Source organism: Emydura macquarii, unplaced genomic scaffold (assembly GCF_026122565.2).
Source record: "Emydura macquarii macquarii isolate MOO-44397 ecotype Brisbane River unplaced genomic scaffold, CSIRO-AGI_Emac_v2 contig_2699, whole genome shotgun sequence".
In the NCBI taxonomy this organism is placed as follows: Eukaryota; Metazoa; Chordata; order Testudines; family Chelidae; genus Emydura; species Emydura macquarii.
This window is the reverse complement of record NW_027132836.1, coordinates 2,072,768-2,086,415: the sequence shown is the minus strand read 5'-3', so window position 1 is coordinate 2,086,415 and position 13,648 is coordinate 2,072,768. Positions and strand designations below refer to the sequence as shown.

General features: G+C 38.7%; 1 protein-coding gene across 7 annotated transcripts in view; it reads right to left on the bottom strand.

The window, feature by feature from the left end:
• NCOR1 (nuclear receptor corepressor 1) overlaps window positions 1–13,648 on the bottom strand; it is a 100,205-nt gene that overhangs the window by 70,005 nt on the left and 16,552 nt on the right. For all 7 annotated transcript variants that reach the window (XM_067565852.1, XM_067565855.1, XM_067565853.1 and 4 more), the window contains exons 2-6: window positions 9,906–10,083; window positions 6,711–6,847; window positions 6,167–6,226; window positions 4,276–4,471; window positions 1,479–1,661 (exon numbers count right to left, since the gene is read on the bottom strand). In XM_067565852.1, the coding sequence (XP_067421953.1) occupies window positions 1,479–1,661; window positions 4,276–4,471; window positions 6,167–6,226; window positions 6,711–6,847; window positions 9,906–10,013 (684 nt within the window). In that variant the 5' untranslated portion in view covers window positions 10,014–10,083. The remainder of the gene's footprint in view (window positions 1–1,478; window positions 1,662–4,275; window positions 4,472–6,166; window positions 6,227–6,710; window positions 6,848–9,905; window positions 10,084–13,648) is intronic.

Genomic DNA, 13,648 nt, shown 5'->3' with positions numbered 1-13,648 from the left:
CATTAAAGCCAAGGAACAAGAAGTATCTCAAGCTTTCATATGAGGCAATACTCCCCCAAAAAGTCTGACAGTATATTAAAATAATATACTTAAAATCCTGATTGCTGATATCCTTTTTAACTCTGTATTTAAAGACACTACTGTTATTATTATTCCAACAATCCACAGGACAACTCATTCCAATGATATTTCATGGAGAAATAAGTTACTGAACACACATACAGAAGTTTAAAAGGTTGTAGTAACATCAAACAGCCGAATGTATACAATATGTGTATTTCACAGCAATTAACCTCTTATGATTTGCCTCTCTCACCAAAATATTCCTTTATATATAAATCAATGTCAATTTCATCCTTGTGTTGTAAATATCCTTCCCTTCTGCAAGCCAGAATTATTAATATATAATAAAAATATAGAGCTAGAGCATAGGGCTCAACGAGTAGTGATCAATGGCTCCATGTCTAGCTGCCAGCCAGTCACAAGCGAAGTGCCCCAGGGGTCGGTGCTGGGGCTGTTTTTGTTCAACACCTTCATCAATGATCTGGAGGATGGAGTAGATTGCACCCTCAGCAAGTTTGCAGATGACACTAAGCTGGGGGGAGTGGTAAATACCCTGGAAGGTAGGGATAGGATACAGAAGGACCTAAACAAACTGGAGGATTGGGCCAAAAGAAATCTGATGAGGTTCAACAAGGACAAGTACAGAGTCCTGCACTTAGGACGGAAGAATCCCATACACAGCTACAGACTGGGGACCAACGAGCTAGGCAGCAGTTCTGCAGAAAAGGACCTGGGGGTTACAGTAGATAAGAAGCTGGATATGAGTCAGCAGTGTGCCCTGGTTGCCAAGAAGGCTAATAGCATATTGGGCTGCATTAGTAGGAGCATTGCCAGCAGATCGCGGAAAGTGATTATTCCCCTCTATTCGGCATTGGCGAGGCTGCATTTGGAGTATTGTGTCCAGTTTTGGGCCCCCCACTACAAAAAGGATGTGGACAAGTTGGAGAGAGTCCAGCGGAGGGCAACAAAAATGATTAGGGGGCTGGAGCACAAGACTTATGAGGAAAGGCTGAGGGAACTAAGCTTGTCTAGTCTGCAGAAGAGAAGAATGAAGGGGGATTTGATAGCAGCCTTTAACTACCTGAAAGGGGGTTCCAGGGAGGATGGAGCTAGGCTGTTCTCAGTGGTGGCAGATGACAGAACAAGGAGCAACGGTCTCAAGTTGCAGTGGGGGAGGTCTAGGTTGGACATTAGAAAAAAGTATTTCACTAGGAGGGTGGTGAAGCACTGGAATGGGTTACCTAGGGAGGTGGTAGAATCCCCATCTTTAGAAGTTTTTAAGCTGCGGCTTGACAAAACCCTCGTTGGGATTATTTAGCTGAGGTTAGTCCTGCTTTGAGCAGGGGGTTGGACTAGATGACTTTCTGAGGTCCCTTCCAACTCTATGATTCTATGATTCTTTGTAGCTGGCTTACTTGCTTTTTCTTCAGTTTAAGGATCTGCTGTTCCACCTTTGCAATTTCTCGATCTACCCGATCCATGCTCTGTATCAACTCTTCCTTTGACAGTTTTGAAGGTGATGCATTCTGGTCATCTCCACAGGGTTGACCAGAGATTGGAGAAGATGGCCCTTCATGCTTGCCTCCAAAAGCTGGTTCCTTAAATAAACAAAGAACAATTAGATCATATTTTCTTACATGATACTTAAAGACAGATACATTAGTTATATTAAAAAATCTCCAGATGTAGTCTCAAATCTTAATGCATAAAGTTATCCAACTATAAATTACAATTGACCAAAATTTTCAGCCACTACTACTACACGCTACTGCTTAGAATCACATTAACGCTGATAATTCTGAAGTATGCTTAAGTTTCTAAAAGTACTTATTTTTTCTTGTCATTTTTACTTTATGCAATCCTGGAATTAACAAAATGATTAGGCTGTCACCCTTTTAAAATCCATCTTTAAAAAACTAGTTTCTATTTATATTTACAAGTATAGGACCCCATTTGGGCCATCTTCAACTCTTCACAGGCATTCACTTTAAAGAGTAGATCTCTGAAGACATGTTTAAAGACAAACATGATAAAATCTTGAATTGAACCATGACTAACTTGGAAAATGTATCCTTCATCCAAACCAGTCTCACTGAAACAAAATGTGTGTTTTAGTTCCATATTTCCTGAAAGTACCTTAAATTGTGTATAAAATTGATAAGGTGTATTTCAGTACACTGCTTGGATAAAAATTATTCATAATTGCATACATCTGATTGGCTCTTCCAATGCCCTTTTGAGCTTATCTTTGCACTGCAACAGAGCAAGATATTAAGGTACCATGTTAACATGATTTTACTTTAGGTCTCAGAAAGGTGCTGTGCGTAGAATATGAAAAGCCACAGTAAATAATTAAAGGCAGTAGAAAAATACTCATTTTTTAACAAATCTTGACTAGTGTAACACCAATCAGCTTTGGAATCCATACTTAGGCACCTAATAAAAATAAATTGCCTCATTTTCTAAAATGCTGAGCACCCCACATATTCTATTTAAGCCAACATTCAAAACTCCATCCACTTTCTTAAGAGCTTAAGTATAAATTTAGGAGTCAGGGGGCTACTTTACACACAGAAATTGCACTGCTTTACCTCAAGTTTCTACAACTGATGTATCCACTCTTTATCTGATTTAAGAGCATCCACACAAGAGAGCTACATAAATTTAACTAGACTGACTTAGAAACAGATTGAGTTAGTGCAATCTGAGTGTGTAGACCAGGCTTAACTTTAGGCACATACATTTTAAAATCTTGGCCATTGGTTATAATTCATGCTCAATCTAGAGAAATATTTCATCAGTTTATGCTTTCTGGAACCTTTCAGCTATGGATTGAAGCATCTCATGCATTAAACCTTAACACTTGGTAGGTAGGTAGCATCATTTTACAGATGGGAAAAATTTAGGTACAAATAGACTGAGTGACTTGCAGCGTAACCTTGAGCAAGTCAATGGCACAGTCAGAAACAGAACTCCAGTCACCCAACTCAGAATTAATTGCTCTAGCTAGCAAAGAACACTGTCGTCTCCTTAACGTGGTTAAGGAGTCAGATGCAGGAGTTAAGATACCTACAGTCAGGTTTATCCCAATATTTCATGAAAAAGGGAAATATTACTCATTCAGGGAAAGACAGATCTTTGCATTGATCCAGAATAACACGCTTCATGATATAGTAATATGCAAAGACCCATTTCCATTGTGAAAGGTGGAACCAAAACTTAATAAAGTTGTTAAAGTAATGAGTTTACTGATTTATTTATTGAGTAAATAATTTGCATTATGGTAGAGTCCAGAGACCCAATCCAGAGTGGGAATCTATTGTGCCACGATCTGCACAAACACTTTAGATACCTTCCCCCTAGAGAGCTTAAAATCCAAGCAGACACATCATATGGTGGGAGGGGAAACAAGAGGCAAGGAGAGGTTTAGTGAATTGCTAAATAGTGGCAAACCCAGTAATAAAACATAAGGGTCCTGAGCCCCAATCCAGTAACCACTGGGCAACTGTGCCTCTCAAAGTCTTTCATGCAAAATCAGAGAAGTGTAACACTTTTCAATTAAACAAATAGGCTTCATTATAGGCCTATTATATTTCCAAATGCAAGGAAGTGTCTTGGAGGTTTGCAGAGGGGAAGCTATAAAGAATACTTTGGTAACTTTGGGCCTGATCCTGAAAGATGCTGAGTCCCAACGACTCTCATTTAGGTCAATGAGAATTCAAGGGTACTCTGCAACCCCTAGATTACATTTGAGCGGTTTGTCTGTCACTACCTGCTGGAAGTTTAGGACTGGAGCAGAGATCGCTACACTAATACTTTACCAACAGAAACCTATAAACAAGATTGTCAAAGCAATGTTTTTTGAAGTTAAATTTTAAGGGCAGCTATCAATTGAGTGTTCCAACGTTCTGTACTAGAAACAATTAAATCTTCAAGCATATTATGCAATTTACTGGGATGGGCTTTTTCTACTCCAAAACATAGTGGGCGTGCTACTATAACTTGCAACTATACTGTTGAACAAAACAGGTTTCTAAATAGTGAGCAGTCAATATTCCAAATGCTAATCACAGAAATGGTTTAACTTGATAGCTTAAAAATTGTTATATTATTTTCAGCCGCAACAATCTTTAAAATACGTAAGGTCATCTAATCAATTTTCTAACACATTAAGGCACACCTTCACAGTATTACAACAAAACCTGTCTTTACCTTCTTAATATCTGCAGATCGCAATCCCTCCTGTAGAGGATGTACTAAAGGCAGGACAGCAGCAGCATTAACACGCTGAAAATGGGAATCTGAAACTTGTTCAAGACGTGGTCTCTTAGATTCCAATGAATCATGATCAGTCTGCGATGGACCTGCGTGAAATTGCTGCTCATATCCAGTTCTCCTTTCCTGAGGCCTAAAGAACAAACGAGATTGTAAAAACAAATTAAAAAAAATATACATTTATCCAAGAAACCCCGATTTGGTGCATTATTTAATTGTATCCCATTTCCAAGTGTATGGGGAAGAGAATGGCACAAAACCCATTCTAAATGGTGAGGGCAAAAGTTTTTAAGTGGTACATCGCAGAACACTGGCTTTTATTTTTAAAATGGATTTTAACTAATAGTTAGTGCTTTTGTGGGCTTAAACTATTTAAATTCCCACAAACCTTATGCCACTGCTACAAGTATATCTGAAACCAGGCTTGGTTCAAGAAAGAGCAAAGACTTCCCATCAGTAAGTTTAGTATTGCATTCCACAGAATTATGCAAAAGCACAGTAGTTCAACTAATTCTCTCTCTTTTGAAGAAATTTTAAACACACAAAACATATCTAAATTAGTGATTGAAGTTATTTGGAACTTAGTCAGCATCATACTCTCAAGTTCAAGTACTCTGCCTATAGTGCTCCACCATCTATGTTGGGGGCTGGGAAGTCATCTGGTGACTCTTCCTGTTAATTTTTTTTTCAAAGCAAAATACTGTAGCAGCATTACTTGCTTCTTTACAGTGAATTGCACAGGATGTCAGTAAGGTATCTCATATGCCTCAACTCATTCTTAGAAGATTTTGTTAAAGAAATGACAGTAGCTTCCTGTATTTTGCCAAAACTAGTGAATGAGCTTTTCACAATTTGAGAACAATTTTTTGTCCTTCTGTTACCTGCTGTAAGTTATCACAGCACCAAAAGTCACTCTGGTACTTAGATGGCACTAAATCAAATCCAACTGTCTTCTTTGTAAAACGCAAGATGAAGACAACAAATTAATCCAGTATTTTGGAATTATTTCTGGGACTATTCCAACTAGCATCCAGAGATAGCGCGCTATTCATTTATTTTACACATTAGAGTAATGACCAGAGCTGGCCACTTCTGATCTGTGATCAGAATGAGCCATGAGCAACAACACTGCATTTGAAATAGTGTACGCGCAAGGCAGGAGTACAGTTTCACCTCCCTGCAAGGAGTATCATATGCATGTCTCTGTGCATCAGAATGTGAATATACCAATGAGTGAGCAAAATAATCATGACATTTAACTTTCCCCTACACAGTTGGGCACTCACAGTAACTAAAATGTATTCAGATGATTAAAACCTCATTCAGATCTGTGGTGGAACTAATCTTCCTGATTATTTTCAAATCTGGTATTCAAAGCACATTGCATACCTCTTTGTTGTATATACAGTTAAATACAATTGTTTAATAAATGTTAATCAGTTTTTGGGTTCGCATTTACCACCTTAAATTACATCAATGCAAAGCATATTTACTGCATATAAAGCAAACAGTTTTTATTTAAAAAAAGAAAGACAGCAGCTTTCATGACAATAACAGCCAACTATAGCTCTCCACTATTAATCTGCTGGAGCCAAAACAGCAGTCATATCTATTTACCATACAAAAGCAGGACTGGTTTAAAAAACAAACTGGCAAAACAATTCCAAGAACACTTGGCTCTGAACTGTGTCAAGTGATGTAAATTCTATTGTATTCCCTTTTTGCCAAAGATCACCACCAATTGCTTGTATTTGTGCACCACATTTAAGTATTTTATACTGTTATGACAAATTAAATAACCCAACTAGCTCTGCTGCTTCTTACTTACCTAGACAGACAAATACCCTCTGCTGAATATTCAAGTGTATGAATTTTATCCCAGTGAAATCTAGGAAACATGATGGATAATATTCACACTGTGATGATTCTTTAATTTTGCTGTATAACTTCATTTGTCACTGTATCTCAAAGAAACAAACATTACACACTTATGGCCAAAATATTTCTAAAAAACTACTTTGTGATACGCACTAGGGTTCTCAGTTGCTTGCTAAGAAAGTTGTTGGGGGCGGGGGGGTAGGGGGAAGTGAAGCACAGGTGTCACTTCCTATCTAGGGAATGAACATCTTATTTAAGCCAAGGGGACTAGGGAGTTGTGCAACTGGTTTTAAACAAGGTAGTTCTAAAATACTGCCAAATACCATAGCAGACCAATACTATTAGCTAATGGACAGCCCTGCGCTAATAAAGCTAAGTCCTTAAGCAAGAACTGTGGAAGCAGACTTTTTAATTAGGAATATATACCGTTTATAAAGTCTGGTTCAACTCATAACAGATTTCTCTTGTATCTAAAAGAAAAAGAATAATCTTACCTGTCAGAGCCTGGGTGAAATTCAGAAAGCAAGGAAGGCCGTCGACGAAGTTGCTGCTGCTGCTGCTGCTGCTGCAAGAGTTGGGTTGCTTGACTGACTTCCAGATGAGAAGAACGATAATCAGGAACTGCAAACTCCTAAATGAAAAATAGTTCTGACATTTAAACAAGAATGAAAATTCAAAGATATGACACCGAGTCAAAGTACTCAAGAGCTGAAGGAATTATGGTTTCTGAATAATTCTTACAAATCAAGTCTGGATTATCATAGCGTTGCTTCAAGCCAACAGTTAAGAAACTTGCCATTTTAAGACTCTTATAAACTCCTTTTGCATCTCCAAAAGAAATACATTAGAGAAGCTGAGTCTCAAAATCAACTATTACAGTAGTCACAGGAACTTCAAAGTAATTTGGAGCCCAAAAGAGAGAGGTGAGGTCTGGGGGTGGGGGCAATATAAAGGAAATAACCAGAGCCAAATTCACATATTCACTCTTAGTGAATATATTTAGACCTGTATAGGGAAAAAAAGATTGCATCTATACATTGGCAGCCATATAGAGGGACTAAATTTCACCAGTTTGAGGTCCAGGACTCAATATGCTGAGTCCTGGACAACTGCCAGAAGAGCTTTGTTAACCAAAGTTTGACAGATTTAAACTCAGAGATTCTGAAAAATGAAAGCTCTGTGACATCTGAAAGCTTAGGATCACAATTTGTAAATGGTATGTCATGAATATCTAGCTCCAGTTCATGACAGATTAGCTGCTACAATCACATGGGAAACAGTTGCAGAGATGCAGTACAGATACTCTCAGGACCAGTAAACATATCTAAACATTGTTTTTAGATATGACTGGAAAGAAAGTTTTACATTTCCAATACTATATCATGAATACAGATTATTATTCATTGAAGTATCAGAACTCGACATACAAGTGGCTTTAAATTGTACAGTTACCACACAACTTCTCCATTTTTCAAGACCCTTTGGCAAGCGCTGAAGTTTGGGGTTTCAAATAGATGTTAAAAACAAATAAGAATATAATATTTTAATGTTTTAGCAATTGTAAATGTTTGCTAGTAAAGACAAGTCATTGAATTTGGCTAATGACAACACCATGAAACACGCAACAGAATAGTCCCACAATTTACCTTCACGCACCCAAGTCACAAATGGCACCACAGAAATGTTTTTTGTTCCTCAAGGATAGCAGTTTCCTACATTTGCATCTCAAAATATTTTGAAATGTGACATTATATTCAGCACGATACAGAACAGGCGAAGAGGTGCCCATGACTCATGGAGTTTACAACCAAAGGGAGGTCTATGAGACAGTAATCCAAACAACATTTATTCTAATGTGGTCTTTTTATCTATTTCTATTTTCTTTAAAATGTCATGAACACTAACTAACTCTCAACAACCAGTTCATTAGCTAGGAGATTTATCCTACTTACCATCAGTGATAAAACTGCATGTAGCAGGCCAGATCTTCAATCTTTCTTGGGTCCCCTTTGCATCACTGCACTGGTGCAACATGGACCCAAAGCTATGGTAAGGCAGCAACTGAGGATTTCCCAACATAAGGGAATTCTGGCATAGTCAGCCCTACACCAGTCCCTCCTAGCCAACCTGGCATGGGGGCATTATAGGGCAGGTGTCCATGAATAGCAGTCTCCATTTTGGCCACAAGTTAGAGCTGCCCCCAAGCTGAATAACTTGCTCCAAGGGCCAGTGTGGGCCCTGCAACCCCAGAATGATCGAGGAGAGGATGGGGAAAAAGTATTGTAAACCCACATTACTCCCCACACACACATCCAGGTGTACCAAGTATTGCTCTGGCATACCAGGGGATCTAGCCCAAAGTTCTTCAAGGGAAGGAAGAGGAGGACCTAGGCAATGGTTAGCTCTCATAGAGAGCCCCTGGACCTGACAGAAGAGATATTCCCTCCCTTCCTGAGACTTAGTTCCTATGGCACTTGTAGGAACCATTCAGTCACAGCACTTGATATGTCACTTTTTAATCCAGAAAGTGGTAATAGATTTGTCAAAGATTATACAAGCCATCTTTGCACATTGTTGGAAGATTAGTGTTTCCCATTGCACAGAAATCCAGCCATTCTTCTATGTTGGCTACACCTAGTCTAGTAATTAAGCATTACTAGATTAAAAGTAAAACCAAAAAGAAAATAATTTCCAATGAGTTACCAATTAGGACAAAATCCATGACAAAAATAGAAAAGTTGTATTAATTTCACACCATCTGGTACTGTATTAAAAACATTTAAATCTTCTTGATTTTATCCCAAGAAAGTCAAGACAACAAACGGAAGACACATACACAACATTTCTAATGTTTTCAGCAAATTTAAAAAAAAATTTAACCAACTATTTAGCAAATCAAAATTGGCAGCAGCTTTGCCCAGTGGTCAAAATGTCTCCTCTGTCACTCCACTCTGGTTTACACATATTTACATTTGAGTTTTCAACATTAAAAATAAAACCAGAGGAAGTGAGAATAAAAAAAAAGTCTGCCTTATTTTAGAGAGAAGATTCTCTATCTGTCAAACATATATTGCTATTCTACTCACTGTGCACACTAAGACAAACTAACTAAACACTGAAACATACCATTTTTCTTGAGGGGATTTACAGAAACGAAAATAAGTACCACCACATAACTGACAATCTGAACATTTCACTTAGGATGCCAGCACAGTTTTAAACATTCTGTCAGACTACTACTAATATACCATCGTAACAGCCTTACCACCTCAGGCAGGAATCTCACCAGATTTCACAAACTACAGGGCTGCAGGAAATAAGGATAAACTCAAACCCCTTTGAATCAATATCTCATTAAGGAGTGAGGAAGCAATGTGATGCTGACAGGGACACCTTTTAGATAAGGCATCAAAATACTGCCATATACATTTAAAAAAATATCCCACATTTTGTTTAAGTAGAGGTATTAAATTTGGTGCACTGGCCAAATTCCATTAAAGGAAGACACAGCATAACTATGTAAATTCCCCACATCAGTTTTAATTAGATACAGTATTCTGAAATTTCATTATTTTTCAAAACATCCTTGGCCTAGGATCAAGTTGGTAAAAATACATATTTGGTATGAGCAAAATACCTGATTTAGAGGTTCAGGTTGAGCAGTAATCTGCATGGTATCTGCTCCTTACCTGCTGATGTCGAGTGCTAGGGAAGGTGTACTGGACAGAGTGAGTAGGGTAACGACTCTGTTCTGTGCTGAATGCTCCTTGGTTAGGAGGGTAGCCCGAACTTGACATTATCAGAGAAGGAGTCTTCACAAAGCTGTGAGATCAACACCAGCAAGCAATCATGTTTCTAAGAAACTGCCTAAAGGGAAAAAAAGATCACGGATAAGCAATGAAGTACCAGATGTACTTCCAATACATTATAGCCATAGTCACCTAAGCAAAACAATCATTACCAGTAAAAGCTTCCCCACGCACACAATACATTTATTCAATTGGCTGCTCTAGTTTGAATCCTGTTAGCTGTTCTTAAATGGGCTCAAAGCCAGAGGGGTCAGCATTGGATACAAAAGGGTTTGAGAACTATATTGTGAGACTACATCATTTTAAACAGTCACCAATTTAATTAGGAGAATTTTATTTTTAAAATAAGTCACTTAAAAAGGTACTAAAAGGGTTTATAACTATAATAGTTTATATAGCCAAACAGTATGTGGTAATTACCTTAGGATAAGGTGTAACGAGCTAAGTTGACCTCTTTTCTTTGGGAACCTGGTTTTTTGTTTGTTTTTTTTTTAAATGGATATGAACTGTTCTGTACTTCCTTATTAAGAGAATCTTGGGGCTGGATGGGTCAGTGTTCACTATAGTTTACTATGTCACCAGTTCTACTGGACCTTAAGAAGTTATTACTATTGAATGGCAGCTTGGCAGCCTTAGTTCTTAGGCAGGCAGGCACTCATAAAAGCCACCATTACAAATGGCAGTCTTGTTAGCAGTCACAGGCTATATCTACACTGCACTCCAGTGTAGAGTGCAGGGATGTGAATTGCAGAGAGCTCCAAAAAGAGTTGTGCTCTTACTGCCCTGTGTAGATGCTGTTGATGCAAACTAAAAAGGTACCTAATTTGCATAGACCCCATCCAAACCTGAGGCAATGCTTGTAGGTAGAGGCTTTGAAGAGCTAGCCTTTTTTTACATCATCATCTTCCATTACTGAGAACCTATCTGAAGATTATCTAAATCAGTCAGCGGACTTGGAAATCCTCATTACTATTGGATATCCAAAAAGCCATGGCAACAAAAACTACCCACTTTCATCTGCAACTAGCCAGAAAAGTATGCCCCCATCTGATTGGAAATAGACCTGGACATGAGGATGCACACATTTGTGACCTTTGCACTCAGTTATCACCACCCGCATTGAAGAATGAAGACATACACCTTGACAAAAACTCAGTAGCCCATCTGCTTAGCAACATAGGTCACCATGAACAGCTAATCTCAGTGCTCTTATATAGTCTCCACCGTCTTAACTCATTGTTAAATACAAAGCACATGCAGATGGCAGCCTTTTTTCCTTAGTACCATGCTGTTGCCCAATTGCTTAACTGTAGTATGTCGTTTCAGCCTGCTTGACAAGTATGTTTCATGCAACATCTATCTTTAGTCTTGCACAATATTACACATTATTAAGTGTTGAGAGTATTTATCATAGCAGGAAAAAGCTGAGGAAGTGATCATGTTTTTAAACACACTACTTTAATCCACATATGTGAGAGTAGAGTTGACACATAAAATCCTTGAATGCTCGTCTATATTTCCTGATTTGTGGATGTCCAATGAGTTTTAAAGTTGAATTCAAGGGACACTTTCTGGGCCAAATCTGGACCGGAATTTGGGTTTTTGAAAACAAAACTTCCATAAAACCTAAAAATTCTTTTAAAAACTCAAATATTTTAAAATATTAGGCAGACATTCTCTAGTAGCTTTGGCAACTCAAACTTTGCATCATTGCGCTAGAGATGCACATGAGGCAATTGTCTGATGAAATGCAAGCGAAACTGACCACAAACTGACTTATCAAAGAGAAGTGAATAGCCTTCATTCAACAGCTCGGCTAAATGAAATCATGGTGTAACAAATGGTATAAATAATGGGGGAAAAACGCGAAATTTTTAATTATTTCCATTTAGTAAGTTTATTAAAAATATATTTTTAATTTGACCATATTCCTGTAAGACATCAGGAAAACAAAAAGGGAAAGAAGCAAAAAACATCATGTGTGAAAACTTAACAGGCAGCCCATGTCATCTCTTTTGTTTGAGCAATGGTGTGCTAAGACGTGAGGGTTATTAGAGGAACAGAATCTGCAAGTCTCAGGTTGAGAGTGGTGGAAATTGGGGGGGTAAAGGGGGAGTAGAGAAAAGAAGCTTAACTACCCTCCCTCTAGCTCCCTGATGGTATTCAGACTCCATGGCAACATCAGCAACTAAAATCTTAGAAATTTCATACTGTATATGAAAATGCTCAGTCATTTGTTTTTTCCAGTGACTTCCTCATTGTGAAGTAGAAACATGCCAACTTTCAAGTTCTCAAGCTGTAAAGCTATTTATTATTATTGTCAATAATGGGAGTGATAGAAAAGGCTACCATAAAACAAAAGATTGCAGAAATAGTGTCAGAAAGGGCAATCCAGTTCACAGTGAGCCAAGAGCCAACTTCAGTCCACGCAATTTGTCATACTACAGCCACCCAAGTTTGTACCTCACTCATGCATGTGCATATGCGGCTGCCTGCATCGACAGTCAGATTTTATGTACTCACCAGGAGTACTTGCATGGATGTAAACCATGGGTAGGTTATCCCAGTGTGCCATGCACCACCATCCAGCACAATGCCTTTCAGGACATTTTTACACTGTTTTCTGGGATAGCAAGGATTGAACCAAGGATTTTTGGGCGCTATGGATTAAGTTCCCAACATGCAATTTTCTCCATCTTGTAAGATCTTCAACATTCCATCGTTTTCATGCATTTTTTAAAAATCCCACAAACCCACATGGTACTTTTCAGTCTCTGTCACCTCTGACAGAAGCATGGAGCCCACAGAGCTCAGCATTATTCTCATGAATATTGCTAACACAGGACACATGATTCTCCAGCATTTGCAGACCTGCAGAAAGTACTGAAACAGACAGGATCACAACGAGGAACATGAGCATGTCCTTGAGAATGTTGTGTTGACAGACAGTGAAAAAAATTCCAGGTTGCTGGTGGCATTCATGGAGAATCTGCAAATGGCAGAGCACTAATTCTGGTCCTGAGAAATAAGCATTTACGGGTGGGAGCACATCGTAACGCATGTCTGGGATGAACAGACAGTGGCTGCAGAACTTTCAAATGCAAAAAGTCACATTCCTGGATTTGCGTGCTGAGCTTGCCTGAGCCCTCCACTGCAAAGACAGCACAATGAGACCTAGATTGAAAGCCTGCAAAGCCAGACTGCTACTGAGCAGTGGGAAATCATTTTGGAGTCGGAAAATCCACACTGGGGGCCGCTGTCATGCAAATGTGTAGTTATTAAATTGCTTCCAGCTATGCCAGACTGTGATTAGTGGAAGGCAAGGAACAGTAGATGGATTTGCAGCTATGGGATGAAATGCAGTGGGGAGAAAGACAGAACACATCTCCCTATTTTGGCACCAGCCAACCTTGCTACTGAGTACATCAACAAAAAGGGATACTTTTCCATGGTTATGCAAGTGCTAGTGGATCAGAGGTCACTTCACTGATATCAATGTAGGTTGGTCAAGGTAGGTGCATGACACTTGCATCTTTAAGAAAACAGGACTGTTCAAGAAGTTGCACACAGAGTTATTCTTTCCTGAGCAGTGGATTAACATTGGTGATGTGGAAATGCCAACA